At 48.4% G+C, this 20,069-nt stretch overlaps 1 protein-coding gene across 1 annotated transcript in view; it reads right to left on the bottom strand.

Moving 5' to 3' along the window:
- The window catches only part of PATL2 (PAT1 homolog 2), a 39,130-nt gene that overhangs the window by 5,326 nt on the left and 13,735 nt on the right, over positions 1-20,069 (bottom strand). The window contains exons 12-18 of the mRNA XM_063442708.1: positions 17,870-17,967; positions 4,647-4,700; positions 3,699-3,847; positions 3,016-3,175; positions 2,799-2,939; positions 2,458-2,555; positions 1,342-1,491 (exon numbers count right to left, since the gene is read on the bottom strand). Coding sequence (XP_063298778.1) covers positions 1,342-1,491; positions 2,458-2,555; positions 2,799-2,939; positions 3,016-3,175; positions 3,699-3,847; positions 4,647-4,700; positions 17,870-17,967 — 850 coding nt within the window. The remainder of the gene's footprint in view (positions 1-1,341; positions 1,492-2,457; positions 2,556-2,798; positions 2,940-3,015; positions 3,176-3,698; positions 3,848-4,646; positions 4,701-17,869; positions 17,968-20,069) is intronic.

Here is a 20,069-nt window from a genome sequence, read left to right as displayed (position 1 = left end):
AGACACACACACAGGGGCTAGAGGAGAGATAGACACACACACACAAGGGCTAGAGGAGAGAAATACACACACAGGGGCTAGAGGAGAGAAAGACACACACACAGGGGCTAGAGGAGAGAAAGACACACACAGGGGCTAGAGGAGAGAAAGACACACACACAGGGGCTAGAGGAGAGAAAGACACACACACAGGGGCTAGAGGAGAGAAAGACACACACACAGGGGCTAGAGGAGAGAAAGACACACACACAGGGGCTAGAGGAGAGAAAGACACACACACAGGGGCTAGAGGAGAGAAAGACACACACAGGGGCTAGAGGAGAGAAAGACACACACACAGGGGCTAGAGGAGAGAAAGACACACAGGGGCTGGAGGAGAGAAAGACACACAGGGGCTGGAGGAGAGAAAGACACACAGGGGCTGGAGGAGAGAAAGACACACAGGGGCTGGAGGAGAGAAAGACACACAGGGGCTGGAGGAGAGAAAGACACACAGGGGCTGGAGGAGAGAAAGACACACAAAGGGGCTGGAGGAGAGAAAGACACACAAAGGGGCTGGAGGAGAGAAAGACACACAAAGGGGCTGGAGGAGAGAAAGACACACAAAGGGGCTGGAGGAGAGAAAGACACACAAAGGGGCTGGAGGAGAGAAAGACACACAAAGGGGCTGGAGGAGAGAAAGACACACAAAGGGGCTGGAGGAGAGAAAGACACACAAAGGGGCTGGAGGAGAGAGAGACACACAAAGGGGCTGGAGGAGAGAGAGACACACAAAGGGGCTGGAGGAGAGAGAGACACACACAAAGGGGCTGGAGGAGAGAAAGACACACACAAAGGGGCTGGAGGAGAGAAAGACACACAAAGGGGCTGGAGGAGAGAAAGACACACACACAAAGGGGCTGGAGGAGAGAAAGACACACACACACACACACACACAAAGGGGCTGGAGGAGAGAAAGACACACACACACAAAGGGGCTGGAGGAGAGAAAGACACACACACAAAGGGGCTGGAGGAGAGAAAGACACACACACACACAAAGGGACTGCGGGTTACAAGACACAGGTGAAGACGCATTTTATTTTTCACGGTGAGAGGAGGGGAGAGTGGCAAAATGCATCTTTGCCTGTATAGCCAAAATTCCTTGCACCAGCCCTGTGTAAATCTATATGTTCCCTGCCTGCTCTCAATTCTCAGCATGCAGTTCTCCAGAACAGCAGAGTGTATGCTTCAGTTTACTTTACACTACCTGACTTTTTGGGAACACTGGAAGTTTGCCATTGAAAAACTCTGGCGTCAATGTAAATTTTGGGAAGGAAGGTTTATGCATTGGAAACTTACTCCATTTTGTCCTCAAGTTTATGAATAGTCTGTTTGTCCAGGTAACGGCAAAATAACGAAAGCAAGTTGCTAGGTAAGAAAAGTGGTTCCACCATGGAGGACTTTGAAACGTGGGAAAGTTCTTTTGCAACCAAGAACACAGTGTCCGTCCTGAAAATAGAAAGAATAGTATTGAGACATGCTGCTTATATCGGTCAGTTTTAAGAATTATAGCTCAAATTTGACAACAGGGAGGCAAAGATCTCAATATTGACAGGACTAGTCCGAACTAAAATGGAAAGCGTGATTTATTCCATTTTTAATTTAAATTCCAAGAAATTCATTGCGGTGTTTGCCAAAAAATTAACAACGAAAAATAAATTAAACCCACACATGGCAAAAAGACTGAAGCTTGGGGGCAATTAGCTCCAGCTTCCATTTTGACTCCGTGTTCTTGTAACCACAGAGTGTTGAGATGTGCTTTTTTTAAAACAGATGTGTCAATATCCATCAATGATGGCGTGTGGTGAGCAGCTCAGGCTGTAGGGAATGAAGCGTTCCGTTTCACTAAAAGCATTGAGATCAAAATGGGATTATAGAAAATGGTCTTATTAAGTTGTAAATAGCTAGCTGATTGACTGGAAAGATCACCTGTATATATTGACAGGACATCTACTATAAAAAGATTCATCGGAGGTCATGGGCTAAAAGGAAAAGTATGGTTAGATTTCTCCTGTGAATGAGTACATAGCGGAGAAGGAGAAGAGATAACGGATTTGGAAAAGAGTACAGGAAATATAAGAGCAGAACCAGTAATATAGCAGAGTATAACAATAATTAACTCTAGAAAGGTTTTTTTGACACTTCAAAAAAATAAAAATAAAATAAAAAATCGTCCCACACTTTTGTTTTGGTGTGGGGCCACAGTGGATGCCCCCCAAAAACACTTGCTAGGCCAATCCTCTACAGTTCATTACACCTCCTAATGACTGCGCATTACATGGTCACTGACTCCTACAATGAATTTAAAATGTCACTTATCTAATCATTTAGAATTATCGAAATCATGTGCATTATTCATAATATTGATAGATCGAATTACGTGGTAATACTGTAACAGAAAGCGAAACATCTCACCATTTTTCAAAGTCACCAATACAGGGTTCCATCGGAGTGTCAGATGACAGCAGCCTCTCTCCTTGACTCAATAAAGAATACAACAGAGATATCCCAAACTGAAGAAGGAAGGGAAAAATTTAATTTAAAAAAAAAAAAAACATTTACATTAATTTCAAGGTGCACACATACATGACAGATGCAATATTTGGTCAAGAATAGAAATCACACATCATGATTGAACAGCAAAATGATAACAGTATCACAACCAGCTTAAAGATTTTAACATGCCAATGTTAAAAACATCGCAACTAGAGAGTGTTCTTATAAATGGCACACCTATTAAATATTTCCATGCATACCTGGTTCTGGAATGCCATAGTTAGTGGCAAATCTTTAGAATCTGGATAAAACTGGGTGAGTTCTTGAATGATTCCAATGAGTTCAGAGAATGCAAGCCCATTTATTACAACAGTCAGAGGTTCATAGAGAACTGGTAGAGACTATAAGAAGAAAGTCATTATTCACAGATTTGCACTATTGCACCAGTCATATAGAAGCCTACGGCTAGTGGGTTACCTTTTCAGTGACATCATTCTTAATAAGGAAAGACAAATGTTGGACAACTATGAGAAGTATCTGTGCTGCCTGCTCACTGTGCAGAAAAGGAAGGAGTCTCGCAATTAGTTTCTTGCCTTTGCCAACTTGTAACAGCTGCAAGAACGCATTTTCTGTTTCACTGCAAAGTAAAGCGTTCATTTAAACAAACACACAGACATTATATAGGAATAGCACTCTCCACATTATCAGGGTTGCTCACTCAAGTGAGAAATTAAAGTGCGTCTCAAATTTAAAGGCAAAAAGGAGCTGTGCCCAGCAATGCAATCTGAACAAGTTTATAAAAAAGAGTTTAAGAGCGTTTGCTTGCTGATAAAAATAAAGAAATAAAGTTAGTCGTCAAGTGATGCATGTCCCTTTAATATGTCTACTCTCTGGATCAGAACTGAAAGGATTCAGGCTTTAAAGGGACCTGTAAGGGATCGTGATTAACTTTACACCAGTACATTGATTGTTAATGTAAAGATCCTAGAGGTGATCTATTGCAATATATAGTATATAGAGGGATGATGGTAGTTTTAAATGCAGAGGGGAGAGAAGAGAGAGATGTGAAGAAAAAATAAATAAATCAAGCATCCAGGGGCATAAAGTAGTTTTATCCTTTAGGATAATTACAGCTCATGCACCAATTACAGTTCACTCACTCGTCAGGATTGCATGTTGCGATCTTGAGGGCATCGTACAGTCTTTCTACTTTGTAGTTCTGTTTCTGCTGGAAGCGAACGTGTTGTTCGTCAGAGAGATGTGGCACTTTCCTCTCCATCTCTTCTACCTCTAGCAGCATTAGGAATAACTTCAATATAAAAAGGGAAAGTAAGCAACATTGACTTACCGTATATTTAATTAAAAAAAAAAAAAAAGTACCCCCTAATTTTATGAGGTTTATCAACATACTTAAAATAAAAAAAATAGTAAGATATAGAAAAATGACACTATCTTCAGTAGTTTAAAATTAAAATGAAATCGCTTCCCTGGTGCATAAAACCCCAATATTTAGCTTTGTTAAGCAAGCAATGACCTAAAAACATGTCAGAGTAAGTGGTCACGATCAGGGATGGCAAAATCTGGTTTTCTTCTCCACATCTGGTGGGCTGGGTTTTAAATGCTTGGTTTAAAGTAGGATGAATTGATAATCTGTGCATCTAATACATTGGCAATTTAGGAGAAGAGACAGGAATTTATCCCATTTCTGTTTTATTCCTGGAAGAATTCTTCAAACATCCCTAAATGTAACCCTTAGCAAATTTTGCATGGAGGAAGGAACAGAAAACATTCTTGCAAATACTGTGCCCTAAGGAGCAGAACACTCAAATTAGGATAACCAGTAAAGCTTGTTGAAGGGGTTATGGTGCAACTAGTGTTTGGGAGTAGTCTCCCAGGTTGGTGTCAAAGTGTTTGATATAAACAAGGGCTCTCCTGGGTATAAAGCCCAGTCAAGGTATGCCCGTAAAACAAGTTTTAAACTCACCATGTCGAAGGCATTTTAAAAACCATAATATACAGTTTTTTCATTACAAGTGCATCTAAGCATATTCTGATTACATTGCAAAGTAAGCACAATACTAGACTAACCTACCCAAATCGTTACCAACCTTCTCAATATGCTTGAGTACCTGCAACCGCTGGTAACCCAGAGCTTTAATATCCTGGAGAGAAGAAAGAAGAAAAAAAAAAAATCTATATAAATAAAATAGGGTACAGGGAATGGGGGGTGAGAAATAATGCATCATTAACTATATTCAATTAAATTGAGCATGGATCATATTAAATACCCATGGCAATTAAAGCACATTTAACATTGTGCAATCAATATGTAGTGTCACAAAGTTTTCTAATGGTCTTTCCTTCTGCATCTGCCTTGAAAACCATTTATTTTTTGTGAATGTAGAGGAAGAAAAAAAAAAAATACAATTAAAATTCCCCACACGGGTCCTCAAACTCCGGCCCCCCAGTTGTTGCTGAACTACAACTCCCATGATTCTTTGAATTACATATATAGCCAGAGAATCATGGGAGTTGTAGTTCAGCAACATCTAGGGGGCCGGAGTTTGAGGACCCATGCATAGCAACAGCAATAGTGTAATTTGTTAACTATTTAATTGCACTGTTCAGCTGACACTGGGCAATGTTGGTTAATGTTTTGGTTTTCGGTATTATACCAACATTCTAACTTTATCAAAAGATCTACCAAGACAAAGTAAGTACACAAATTTGTGTTCATATATTTGTCCTATGCTTGATAAGCAGGAGGGTTTAATGCTGTCCATCCCTGTAAAACCTTGAGCTGTTACTAGTGATTGCGGAGGAAAATAAATACATTTATATTATATATCTATCTCCATCCATCCCCTGTCTTTGGAGGTTTGTACAGTCTCTTGGTAGCCTCCATAGACCTCAGTGTTGTACTCGTGAATAGTGATGTAGCGAACATAAAATTTTCCGTTCGCGAACGGCGAACGCGAACTTCCGCAAATGTTCGCGAACGGGCAAACCGGGCGAACCGCCATAGACTTCAATTGGCAGGCAAATTTTAAAACCCATAGGGACTCTTTCTGGCCACAATAAAAAATAGAAAAAGAAAAAAAAAAGCAGACTGATGTTCTAGCCCTTAAAAAGGGCTTTTTGGGGTGCTATCCTTACAGCGGAGATCAGATGAGTCCTTCAGGACTGTAGTGGACACTGAATACACTAGCCTAGCTATCGATTTCCCTATTAAATCAGCAGCAGCTACATTGTCCCTCCTCTCACAAAGAATGCAGCTTCCGGGGGGCGGGACCTAGCTGTCATGGAGGAAAGACGCACTTCGTGTGAGCTCCCTCAATATCTCACTTTAAGCAGCTATCAACAAGCGAATTTCACCCCAGAAGGGGATGACCCAGCAATGTTGCTCATACCTGACCGACCCGACATGCTTAATAGCGGTCAGCAACTCGACAGAGTCTTACTTACCTCCGCGTGGCAAGTGTGGCCTGGTGCTCACCGGGCGGGAGAGGCGGCCGATCTCCCGATCCTGGGATGCCCAGGAGCAGCTACTTCCCGGCAGGAGCTCCATTACCCCCCCACCCCCCCCCACTCCCCTCGGACCGGTGGGGGTTATCCCGGTCCACCCCTGAGAGGCTGTCTGGAGCTAATGGACGCACAGTGCACAGCCGCCCAGGTTGACATACTCATCTGCGACTCTCCCAATATGGAGGCAGCCGTGTGTCCTCCTGGTACCAGCAAAGCATGGCAGGATATGGAGTCTAAGCTGGACAGACTCTTTAATCAATTTTGGAAGCAAATAACAAGTAGGAAGCCCCAACAAGCTCCACCACAGCCCCAACAAGCTCCACCACAGCTAAGCGAAGCAGTCCCCATTAAAATCCACCAACGCAAAAGGCGTCGAAGACGGGACCGGAGGCACAAACAGAAATGCAGAGCCTGCCCCACGTCAAGCACTCGCCTCCACCTTAAGCCACCACAATCCCGCACCGGACGTGAAGCACCACCGGGACAGATCCGACCACCCGACAAAACAAGCTTCCACCACCTCAAGCCGCGAACCTGGCACTCAGCCAGAGACTTGCCTTTGTTGTTCCAGGTATCAGGGACTCCCAGGGTCTGCACCTGGCGCCCAGAAGGGATCGGATGAGCACAAGCAGTAAACAGCAGCCTGCCAAGCATGTCCCACTATAGCCGATCCTCCACACCATGCCTTTGATCACATGAACTGCTCTCTGCACATTAACTAATCGTAAAGTAGCAAGCATTTAAACATGTCATTATTTCACCTCCTAAAGAGTTTATTGTCGTAGTTCCTTACATGCCTTTACCTTAACCGTTCATGTATTATGTTATTCACTAGTCTCATCTCATGGGGCGACTCACACTTGATTTATAACTAGTGGTGGAGCTGCTGATATAAACACACAGTTGATAACGTGCAAGCTACACCCTAAACATGACAGCCATATTTCACAACAATGTACTGCTATATACTCATTCCCTCAGTGTAACTAGTCATGATATACGCACGTACGGCCTAGCATGCTCAAATATAAACACACTTCTGTCTAAAAAATAAAATAAAAAAATTAATAAAAAAAGAATGCAGCTTCCGAATGAATCTAAAATGGATGCTGTCTAGGAGGTGGGAGGGTCTGGGAGGGAGGGTCTGCTGCTGATTGGCTGGAATGTGTCTGCTGACTGTGAGGTACAGGGTCAAAGTTTACTCAATGATGACGAATAGGGGGCGGACCGAACATCGCATATGTTCGCCGTCCGTGGCGAACCAAGCTATGTTCGCCAGGAACTATTCGGGACATCTCTAGTCAGGATAGATGCCTCTGGAATGGGAGGTACGGGTTGAGATGGTACGCATACCAGTGTCTCAGGGGCCAAATAAGCATTTCTGGACAAAAGTGTCTGATGGGCCTGGGCAATCTGGTCCATACGGTGATCCTGTTCTTAAAATCTTGCCTCATAGGAGGCCATTTGCTGTCCTAAACCTGCAGGGCCCATGGTCCGATCATAATGTCATAATGTCATGATGTAATACCCCAACACGCAGAGTTTAGGATAGCAAGGGACAAGACTAGGATAGAACTTATTATCTGGACTTAGAATGGCCAGACTAAACGTCAGACAGAGATACAGCGTAATCAGAAACGAGACGAGGTCATGGTAACAGAGAGACTATGAAAACAAGCCAGAGTCAGGTAGATGGTAATCAGTCACACGGGCAAACAAGATAGGAAAGGGTTAAAGATAAATTCAGAGTCAAGAACAAAGCCATGGTCAATACCAAAATAAACAAAATAGATCAAGGAGTTGGCAGCCGAAGAACATGGCCGCTTAAACTTTCCCGCCGCCCGGGTCCCGACGCCAAAACCACAACCTACCCGCTACACTGCCGACATGGGGAGACCAAATAGGACCCCACAGACCGGGAAGACCCCAGAGCCCAAAAAGGGACAGCTTACCTCGTCCCTGCGCCAGTTCCTGGTGACCCCTGCAGACCTCGCGACACAGCCGCATGGCGCAGACGGATCAATGGCGTCGGAGGAGTCCGCGCCGTCATCACCGGCATCAGACATGCTCACGGGCGGCACAGAACGGCCCCCGTGGTTAGACCTCCTGAGAGCACTGCCCACCAAAGAAGATCTCCGCTCGGCCACCTCAGAAATGGGAGCTACAATCCGGCAGGACATCCAGGCACTGAGAGCTGACATGCAGGGCCTGTCAGACCGCGTGAGCCACATAGAGGCAGCCTGTGACAGCCTGAGGGAAACACAGAATACACTAGCAGAGGCTGCAGACACCACCTCAGAACAGGTACGTGGCATGGCCCTACATATTGAGGATCTGGACAACAGGGGGCGACGCAATAACTTGAGACTGCGCGGCCTCCCTGAAACTGAGGACTCCCCCCAGCAGCTACAAGAAATCCTCCTGGAAATATTAAATGGGATCCTGGGCCGCGACCGCCTGACACCCATAGAATTTGTAAGAGCTCATAGAGCCCTCCGTCCTAAGGGCACGCCAGATAGCCCACCCAGGGATGTCATATGCTGCCTGGCGAATTTTGCCTTAAAGGAGACTATCCTTAAACAAGCACGAGGCCGGCAATCGCTCACCTACCGGAACCAAGACCTGCAACTCTTTCCAGATTTATCACCGGCTACCCTGACCTACCGACGCGCTCTGAAACCACTCACGAGGGTACTGGTGGCCCAACAGATCCGGTACAGATGGCAGATGCCCACGGGACTGCTCGTCCACACGCCGAGAGGTCCGTTCCTGGTCCGCACACACAGCGACTACATAGCACTGGGCACGGAGCTCCAACTGCCTGCCATCAACATGAGATGGCCTGACCCATTGGACATCTATACCACCGCAAGAAACCCCTACCCGAGACCGGCGCTGCCGCAACGCACTAGAGGGGGACGCCAGGAGGCCACTAGGCCTACAGGTACCGCCCGTTAGAGGGCATGACTTTCCCCCCCACAATGCGCCCAACACCAGCCTGACCCCCTCCAGGGCACTAATAGCCCCGTTCCAGGACATAGACACTGTCCCCAGATACGAACTTAGCCAACCTACCACTTGGACACCCCACATTGGCACCCTGTCTCTCCGCCCCACAGAACTGATCCTTATGCCAGGCGGACAGTTGCTGAGCCACACCTCACCTACAGCCAGGCCGCACAGAAGCGCCACCATGGACACGAGGGCCCTGTCTACCCCGATGGCGTTAGGTGTGGCGGTGGATAGGGCCCAGGGGACCGTGGTACCTGACAATGTCCGCCAAGGTTGACACTGGCCCGCTGGGTGCACCTACTGCCCTATGTCCCTGTGGCACACGCGCCCACGCATGCTGCAACTGCCCACCGCTTATGTGCCAGCGCACGCTATAACTATCCACGGCGCTGCATATCACCCGCACGCACAGGTCACAACTACCCCCCCCACGCTGCACACCACTGTTTCTGCGCCCGCCATCACTAAAACGGCTCCCGCAGTGCAGGCACCACGGCACAAACGCCCACACCCGCCACAATTGTCTACTGCATTACATTGACCGCTGTAAACATGCCGGCTGGTGTATAGCCCCATATGCACGCTCGCGCATGCTCAAATTGCCCATTGCATTGTATAGCACATGAGATGTTTTTTCCTAGGAGCTGTTCGCAGGTCCCCCTACTTGTGGGGCTCCCTTTTTGACATGCCCCCCTAGTACCCTGCATTGCTTTATATCTGTACAATATGGTGTTCGCGCCTGCTACTGTTAGACTTGTCTACTGCACTACATGAACCAATGTGTATATATTGTGTATATATGTGAATGTGTATATATGTTTAGACCTGCCAGGCAGGCTAACGGTACTCCTTGGTGCACATGCCACACTGCGTACACACCCGTACACGCTACTAGCACAATGGGACTGGGTACAACACAACATATGCCCCTGCATGTCCCACACCTGGCTACTACTTATACCTCAGGTTCGGCGCACGTGCAAGCCCCCAGGGTATAGGGGTTCGCATGCAACATTGGGATAGGTGCCAGACCTCGCTACACCAGGGTACAGCTCTATATGTAATATAGTATGAGCATCCGCGTACACAACCCAGAGACCTGCTGCAACCAGAGCGATGCAACCCACCACCACACAGAAGGGGGAACCCACAAGGGGGTCCGTTAACCGGGATACCCTCCGGGGGGACACAGGCTTCCCATACCACTTCCAGGGACGGAGGAATGGCACCACGGGACTACGCTGATGCTCATAGGGGGAATGGGTTGGGGGAGGGGGATCCACCAATATCCTAACCACCCGCACTGTAGAAAGGAGGTCACACCCTGGATAGGCTAGTGCATCTTCCCTTCAGATAGGACAACGTCGGGACCCGGGGGCGAGTCCCTGCAGACACACAACAGGTTACAGTTACAGCCGGAACCCGGCCATACCCTGGGAAACTCGCCCCGGGGGCGCGACAGCAGTTTTCACAGGTTTAAGTTACACCCGTTGGTGTTTGTTTTGATACACAACCGCCGCTGTTGGCGAGTTGACAAGGCGCCTTCCACTCCTCGTGAGGTCGGTGTCTACTGTATAGGGGGGCCATCCCCCACTCCGGTCTCCGGGCCGGGGGATCTCTACCCCCCTGACACCGGTGCCTCTGCTCCACTTCTCGGAGATATCCGCTCCCCGGCTCTGCCCTGCGTCCCCCGGACCGGGCTCTACCTACCTAGGCCATCACCCGCCCTCACTGACCGGGGCGACTTAGACACCCGTGGGACTTGACATTATGGCGACACCCGCACCCAAATACGCACCGGCCCCACTCACCTTCTTATCCCTAAACGCAAAGGGCTTAAACTCCCCCGAAAAGAGGTCACATGCTCTACGCCTCTGTCGGAAAACCAGAGCCCATGTGGTCTACCTCCAAGAAACCCACTTTAAAACCAACGCCGCCCCGAAACTCTGCAACCATATATACACCCAAGGCTTCTACAGCAATAACCCGGAGGGGAAATCTAGGGGGACGGCAATACTCCTACACAAATCCATACCCTTCGTAGCTGACTCGACCATGACTGATAACTGGGGCAGATACGTATTCGTTAGGGGCAAAATCCTAGACGAAACCTACACCTTTGCCAACATCTACGCCCCAAACACGCGACAGGACAGATTCCTCCGGGACGCACTCCGGGCCCTTCACGACGGGCTGTCTGGTCCTGGGTGGGGACTTCAACATCGCTCTACACCCGACGATGGACGCATCCAGGGGCCACTCATCGACACCCCCCCCCCACACTGCTTAAAATACGTAAACTTCTCCACCAGTACAGGCTTACAGATTGTTGGAGGGCGACACACCCGACAGCCAGGGACTACACCTTCTATTCGACCCCGAATGACTGCTACACATGCATCGACTACTTCTTTCTGCCATACTACTATCTACCCAGACTGCGGGACGCTGCCATAGGGGGGACAATGTGGTCCGACCACGCACCACTCACGATCCAACTCACATCGCCACTACACAAACCCAAAACCACGACATGGCGACTCCACGAAAACCTCCTATCCAACCCACAGGTGGCCCAAGACGTACAACAAGCCCTGACAAACTACTTCGCCGAGAACCTACCACAGGACACATCCCCCCTCTTGACTTGGGAGGCCCACAAGTGTGTGATGAGAGGAATTCTCATCTCACACTCCTCTGCCCTGAAGGCGGCACGGGACCACACGATCCAAGAACTAACTGCCAGGATAGGGACCCTAACACAGGCCCACAAGCAAACACTAGACGACACACTTCTCGAGGAACTTACAGCAGCCCGTGAAGAACTAGCACGGACCCTGCGGCAATCGTACACTAGGGCTCTCCAGCGCACTAAATCGTTCTTCTACACAGAGGGAGATAAGTGCGGCAGGTTGTTGGCCAGAATGATTAACAAAAAACGCTCCATGACATATATTGCACGCATGCGCGACGCCGCAGGCCAACTACACCACATGCCAGATCAAATCGCTACAGCCGTAACCCACTTCTACACGGAACTTTACGCGATCCCCACCACACCCCTCGTGCGGACCCTAACGTGGGAACGACCCGCATGAACGCATACCTCTCTAAATACACTAAATCTAAACTCTCCACAGACGCAGCGGAGGCTCTGGAAGCGCCCCTGACAGAAGGGGAACTGGCCCTAGCCATTAAATCCTCAAAGACCGGCACAAGCCCAGGCCCTGACGGCCTCCCCCTCAAATACTATAAAACCTTCCTGGCCACATTGTCCCCCCAATTTATCTCGGCCTTCAACTCTATAACAGAGGGAAATACTATCCCCCAGCAAACACTAGCGGCCAATATTGTCCTGCACGGGCTACCGACCGATATCGTTACTTAACTGCGACCTACGCCTATTCGCCAAAATACTAGCTACAAAGTTGAACCCACACATACCAGACTTAATCTCACCTGACCAAGTGGGATTCGTCCCCCACAGGGAAGCCCGGGACAACACGGTCCGGGCCCTCTCCCTGATCCACCACGCACAGCGCACCTCGGAGAGCCTTCTCCTCCTCTCTACGGACGCGGAGAAGGCCTTCGACAGGGTGGCGTGGGACTACCTGTTCTCGGTACTGGAGCATGTTGGCATGGGGACCCACATGCGCCAGTGGATAGAGGCCCTCTACTCGTCCCCCACGGCCAGGGTGTGCATAAATGGGGTCTATACAAATGCATTCCCGGTCAGGAATGGCACCAGGCAGGGCTGCCCTCTGTCGCCGCTTCTGTTCATCCTGGCCTTGGAGCCCTTCCTACAAGCGGTAAGGGACAACCCAGACATCTCGGGGGTGGCGGTGGAGGCAGACCACCACAAAATCGCAGCATATGCGGACGATATGCTATTTTTTATAACAAACCCAGAAATCTCCCTCCCAAACCTCATGGCAGAGTTTAAGACATACGGCCACATCGCCAACCTCAAGATCAATTACGCTAAATCCTCTATTCTTAACATTGGCTTCCCCCAGAAGAGGGCAGACCAAATCCGACGAAATTTCCCCTTCCAATGGCAGGACACCGCTATTAAATACCTGGGGGTGAAGCTCACGGACGACCTATCCAAACTCTACCATATGAACTTCACCCCACTGATGGCAACATTACGGAAGAACCTGACAGAATGGGCCACACCTCACTTCTCCTGGCTCGGCAGGGTGGCCATTGCCAAAATGAACATCCTCCCACGGGTACTTTACCTATTCCAGACACTGCCACTCCAACTCCCTACCACCTTCTTCTCCGCACTCCGCACCCTCCTCATTAAATTTATCTGGAAGGGTACTAAACCGAGACTCAAGTATACACAACTCACACTCCCCAAAACAGCAGGAGGCCTGGCCGTTCCTGATTTTAAACTATATTACCAAGCATGCCACATGCAACGGGCCCTGGAATGGGCAAAAGAGGGGATTAGCAAACCCTGGAAGGCCATCGAAACACACCACGCAGGCCCCTTTCAGCCCTCCTGTGGCTGGACCCATCGATTGGTAGGCGGCTAGTCCGCCAACAGCCCTTCACCACCGCCACCCTAACCGTATGGCACTCACAAGCGAGGAAACTACGCCTCTCCTCCTTCCCGTCCCCGCTACTACCTCTGGCGTACAATCCGGCGTTTGAACCGGGGGTAAGACCGGGGAGCCTCCGCTGCGTCCTCCCTCAAACCATACCCAGACTCCGAGACATGACCGCCAATGGGAAAATTGTGCCCCTACAGACGCTCACGGGCACACCCACCCAGCCTTTCATGACAACATTTAGATACACCCAAATTAGGAACTACATCACCGCTATACCACAACATCCCGACATATATAGGGACCTTACGCCATTCGAACAGCTATGCCAAGACCCGGAGCCCATGCCCCATAGTATTTCATACCTCTACTCCATGCTACAACGGCAACAGGGACATCCCCCCACCTCCCTTCATGTCCAAATGGGAGACTGCCGTAGGGGAAACACTTACCGAGACCCAGTGGCACAAGACCTAGTGCACCATTGCGCAATCGCTAGCAAAACCCAGGAAACGGCCTATAAGGTTCTCACACAATGGTACCTGACCCCAGAACGCTTACAGAGAATGCATTTGGACGCGGACGGCCTCTGCTGGAGGTGCAAGAGAGGGGCAGGATCCTTTCTTCACATATGGTGGGAATGCCCACTCATAGTACCGTTCTGGGAGAAAATAGCTGCCATGGTGGCCATGTTCACGGACAAGGTCCCACCCTTCCAGCCCGCCCCATACCTCCTACACCACACGACAACCCCCACATCACGTTACAAACGCTCCCTGACCATCCGAATTCTTAATGTCGCAAAACACCTAATACCTTTGTACTGGAAAAAAGACACAACCCCAACACTCTCCCTGTGGTTTACCAGAATGGAGGAGTTACGAGTCACAGAGGAGATCTGGTATTCAGCCCAAGACCGAACGCAGACATACTTAGACACATGGACGCCCTGGTTGGCACGGGTGGGTACAGAGGCATTCCGGACTATGCACTTGACCATGGGGGGAGGAACAGACAATCCCCAGGAGAGGACGCTGGGAGACTAGCGGGACGATCCACACCTGGCCCAAAACGTGATGCCTCACTCCCGCCCCCCGTCAAAAGGGGGTGGGGCGCGGTCCGGGGGACCCGGGGGGCGGTGCCTGGGCCGACCCCGCGGGGGTGTGCGGGGAAGGCTACGGTGCCCGCTGGGGCGCGACCACATGCGGAGCCCGGGGCGGCCTGCAGCCCCGCTAGCGAGGGGGGTGGAAGTGCGCCAGTTTTGTGAGCTATAGAGCTAATGAGTTTGGAAGGAGTCGTAGGATACCCCTTAGGTTATCCCCATCAGCACAACCGACACCGCTGGGCAGAACCGAACCATACTAAGGTAGGGGGCCAACACCCCACAACACTGCCATCCAGGACCATAGACACAGGGTCACTGGAGGGTTGCACGTCCTGAAGGGACCCTATACAACAGATGGCCACATGCCTCACTACTGCCTAGAGGCTACAGGGTGGGCAGGGGGAATAGACAAACAAAACAACAGTGGGGCATGCAAAACCACCCAACGTAGAAATGGTGCATATTGAATATAACAGAGTACGAAACACCACCGGGTAACACCGGACCTGCGAGTCCATAATACACATGCTATTTACTCAAGAAAGCGACCTGCGAGTCGCCCAGACACGTACGTCATGACATGCCTTACAATGTATAAGCTTCTGTGAATGACCAGAGGGACCTGCGAGTCCACGTTTCTCTCTTACATGTTGCAAGTCCAACAAAAACGAAAGGTTTAATAAAAAGATATTTACAAAAAAAAAAATAGATCAAGGAACGCACTAAAGGGTATTGACACAGAAACCACGATAGGACAAAGTGGATAGGGCTAGGGAAGTTTAAATATCCTTTCATTTGATTGGCCCACGTCATGCCTACGCCCCCAAAACGTTTGTGTGTGGGGGTGCTGGAATGACGTGGGCCAATGGGAGCCTGAATCAACTTTTTGCTCCCACTGCCCCTTTAAGAGCGAGCTCGTGACTCGAGCCGTGCTCCTAGTGCCAGACGGGCCACGTGAACGATCCCTGCGGTCAGTGCACGCGGCTAAGTCAGAAGAGAAGATCAAGCCGAATGCGGCTCGTGTGGAGGCAGGAGTGATCCAGCCACGCGCGGCTCAAGCTTAGGAGCCAGGTCGGTCCCAGGATAAGGTAAATACAGCCACAACCACGTATCCCAATCACACACACACCTTTCCTAACGTCCTATCCCATTAAAAGCATATTACCACGTATTTAATAAAACAGATAGACCCCCTACTTCATCCAGGTTACCGATCAATGATTCGATATTCTGAGCCCTCTCTGATTTACTGTACACGACTATTCGATATTCCCACAAATTTTATATAGCATTTTATGTTTGTTTGAGACCACCTTAAAAATATTGGATATCGCTTAAAATCATGATCACTATATACTTTCTCTACAAACCTCTAAAATTAACCAAACTACTCATCCATCCGCTTACCACTTTATCCCACCTAGAACTAGTGCCCAGTTAAAATACTTGACTCTTACTTACCCACACTCAGTCATGCCACACACACATTTCACCACTACTCTCACTGAATCCCTCTGACTACGGCTAAATTCATCTTCTACATCAGAACACTACTCCTAAGATTGGGTTGTATCCATGTCTCGTTTTTTTCATTTAGAATAGGGGCAGCTTCGGTCTCCTTCAACACTGACACTCCAGTGCATATTATTAAAAGATTGGGCAGATGGAAATCCTCAGTCTACAACCGATATATTCTCATCCCGAGAAAGAAATGAGGAAAGCTTTTAAAAGTTTGGCTTTGTAAATTTGATGCAATAAGTGTGTTTTTCTTTAATACCTTTTCACCCTCTTTGCATGAACCCGATTTACATATATTACTAATATGTTTCTGAACATATATTATTCACTCACTCATGCTGCCTAGGTCCAACTATAAATGACTATGGGGGATATTTTATAATAAACACAGGTTACTGGCTATGAGGAGGATAATGTATAATAAACACAAACACAAAAAAAAAAACCTTCAGAATTAATCTAAATTGTATGCTGTCCAGGAGGTGGGAGGGTCTGGGAGGGAGGGTCTGCTGCTGCTGATTGGCTGGAATGTGTCTGCTGACTGTGAGGTACAGGGTCAAAGTTTACTCAATGATGACGAATAGGGAGCAGACCGAACATCGCATTTGTTCGCCGTCCGTGGCGAACAAGCTATGTTCTCTGGCGAACCGTTCGGGACATCACTACTCGTGAACACTCATGAGAGTACAGCGCTGACTTTGGCTCCTGGAGTAGTATAGGGGTGGCCAAGGACATGTTCAGGTGAGTGTAACTCCGCTTCGCCTGCACCCATTGGCCACGGCACTACCAGCTAAGCATTCACTGTCAGGTGTCTGCAAATTATTTAAAAATACCAGATGGACACAAAGCTGTTTTGTACAGACATTAAATGGACTCTCCAGTGCCAGGAAAAACAAACCTTTTTCCTGGCACTGCAAGTCCCCTCTGCCTCCCACCCCACCCCTCTGCCTCCCATGTTGCTGAAGGGGTTAAAACTCCTTCAGTGATTTACCTGTATCCAGCGCCAATGTCCCTCTGCGCTCGTTCTTGGTCCGCCCACGCTCCTCCCCCACCGACGTCATCCGGCGGGGGAGACCTATTGCGCATGCGCGGCCAGCGGGTGGAGACCTAATGCGCATGCACGGCAATTGAAAAATGCTTTCCTATGGGGATTTCAGCGTTGCTGGAGGTACTCACATAGCGTGAGGATGTCCATCTACGCTCTAGCACTGGTTTTCTGTGCTATAAACCCGGAAGTGCCCTCTAGTGGCTGTCTATTAGACAGCCACTAGAGGAGGAATTAACCCTGCAATGTAAAATATTGCAGTTTATGAAAACTGCAATATTTACAGTTTCAGGGTTAAGGGTAGTGGGAGTTGGCATCCAGACCACTCCAATGGGCAGAAGTGGTCTGGGTGCCTGGAGTGGCCCTTTAATATTTAAATACAGCAAACTATTTGTTCTAGTTGTTTTTGTGATTTTAGTGGTAGTTAGAATCACAGAAGTTATTTTGGAGCAAGCCATCCCTAATTTAAGGGGGGGGAGGGGAGGGGAAATAAGAGAAATTTAAATCATGCAAAGATATATTAAGCTTTTCCTCACACCATAAACACTTCAAACAAGGCCTTACCTCATCGGGTACAATATAAGAAACTGCATCGATGGCCCTTCGGGGGCTGTAGCAGGTTGAAACAGCCACCTGTCCCAGTGAACCTTCAATGTGAACCACTAACAAAGCAAAATATAAAGTTATTAAAAACCACAAGTCACAAGGGATATACAGCATTTCTCTGCATTGATCAAGCACTGTATGGGCTACAAGTAGTGTCTCTCTACACTAGAGACAAAATAAATTCAATAAGAATTTGCCAGGTAACATTTTTTTCTTGTCAATCTTTATTTTATTTGTGCATAAGAACACATAGGTTTGCACTGCCACGACAGCTGGCGCAGACAAATTCGTAAACATATTATAACATTGTTATGGCATCGATAACATAGCACATTTTTTTTTTGTAAGAGTCAAATTATGTAACAAGTCGAGTGTTGAACCTGCTTCCATTGGATGGGGCATGCACAGTTTTTTGGTTATAAACAGGATTGTACAATTCCCAGGCAGGTCTATCCAGCCAAAAATCTTGGTACAGGCTAGGTGCGGGCGTATATTGGAGAGTTTGGCTATGAGACCTGCCAGGTTAGGTAACTTACACTAAAATCTCAATATAATACAAGGCGGTGTTGGTATTAAACACGCTTGACGCACATGAAAGGCATTTGTCCCGTGTAAATTGCTAAGAGGGCATCTATAGGTAGGTTGGGTAGTTAGGAGACCTGCCCATTAGGAGTTACTGGAGGTGCATGTACAACAATAGCTATCACAATCCTATATGATCGTCTATCTTTTATATTCTGTATTTTAGGTGTGCAGAGAAGCATATTCAATTAGACAGTGACATTTGGTGTGAAACAAAATAAGCTATTACAAAGCATTGGTTAGATCTCTGAGTGTCTAATTAATATAAACACTTTAAAAGATAAAATAATTAATCGAGAAACACAAACTAGCCATTTGTGATAGGACTCTATGATGAGAACCAAAACTGCTGAATCCTGGCTGGCATGAAGATTTTTACAAGCTGATTTAAAGCAGTAAGTACGAAATTACCTGCTGAACATAAACATGCTAAATAAAAACAGTCGAGTGACTAACAGTTGTAACTGCTCAGCAGGCCACCCCATGGCAACTGTGCTTCGAGTAGGCAAAGACAAAGTGAAAACATATTAAAATAAACATTTAAAATAACAGGCTAATAATGAAGACGTCTACACTGGCAGAGCATAGACTTCTATGGTAGCATAGTGTGATTCAGGCTAGGGCTAGGCTAAACAAGAGTGCAATAAATTGTGACTAGTAGAGTCTGCAGTTGGTATGAGAGGGTACCAAAGAAGCAGGTGTATGGCCTCCCGGCATTTAGCCCACTCCTGTCATAGGATGGGTGCTGTCCCGTGCTGGGGAGTCATCAGTCCATAACGGGCCACTTCGGTGGCCCCCAGCCTCCATAAGAGCCCCCTTGCGGTTCCCACTGGCATAGTGCAGCTTGTTATTTAGGCAGGAATAAGAGCCTAGAAAGTAAAATATATACAGTCCCGGATTGAAGAGGGTAAAACTGCTGCGAGCTGTGGTTCAGGGAGGCAAAGTTAGCAGTCCTTGGTGTTGTAGATATTAGTCGGCTGGTTGGTCGGGCGTATATATGGTACTGCGGGAGGTCCCGGCCATCATATGTGCAGTACTGTTGCCGAACCCTGCGGGCGTGTGTGCCGGCCTTAGTCGATCAATGCAGTTGCTAGGATTGGAGCGTGGGCGTCTCGGCTCTTGTTAGGTGGTGACCAAGGCGTACGTGACTGGTGTGGTGTTTTGTGGTACAAAAGGGGCGCAAGTCGCTGGGTCCCAGCTGTGAGCCGGGGTGGTGGGGGCTCGTGATCTGCTTGGGAGAGAGAGTACCGTGGTAGGCCTAAGGCCTGTAGAAGATCCTCTGCATCCTGTGGGCCGTGGATTTGGTGAATGGTTTCTCCCTGCCGTACGAGGTGTGTGAGCTGACCGCCAGCGGTATACTATTTTGTGCCGCTGGAGTGTGGCCGTGAGGGGTCTGAGCGATCTACGACACGCCAGAGTTCCGTTGGAGAGGTCATTGTAGAATGTTAGCTGTGCATTTTCGAATTGTAGAGGGGTTTTCCCCCAGAGGGCGGTGAGGATCAATGCTTTATCTGAACTATTTTTGAAGATAAGGATAGTGTCCCTTGTGGCCGTGGCGGGTTTCGGGATCCAGAAT

This window comes from Pelobates fuscus, chromosome 1, assembly GCF_036172605.1.
Source record: "Pelobates fuscus isolate aPelFus1 chromosome 1, aPelFus1.pri, whole genome shotgun sequence".
Lineage (NCBI taxonomy): Eukaryota > Metazoa > Chordata > Amphibia > Anura > Pelobatidae > Pelobates > Pelobates fuscus.
Note: the sequence above shows the minus strand (reverse complement) of the source record. Positions and strands in the feature narration are given on the sequence as shown.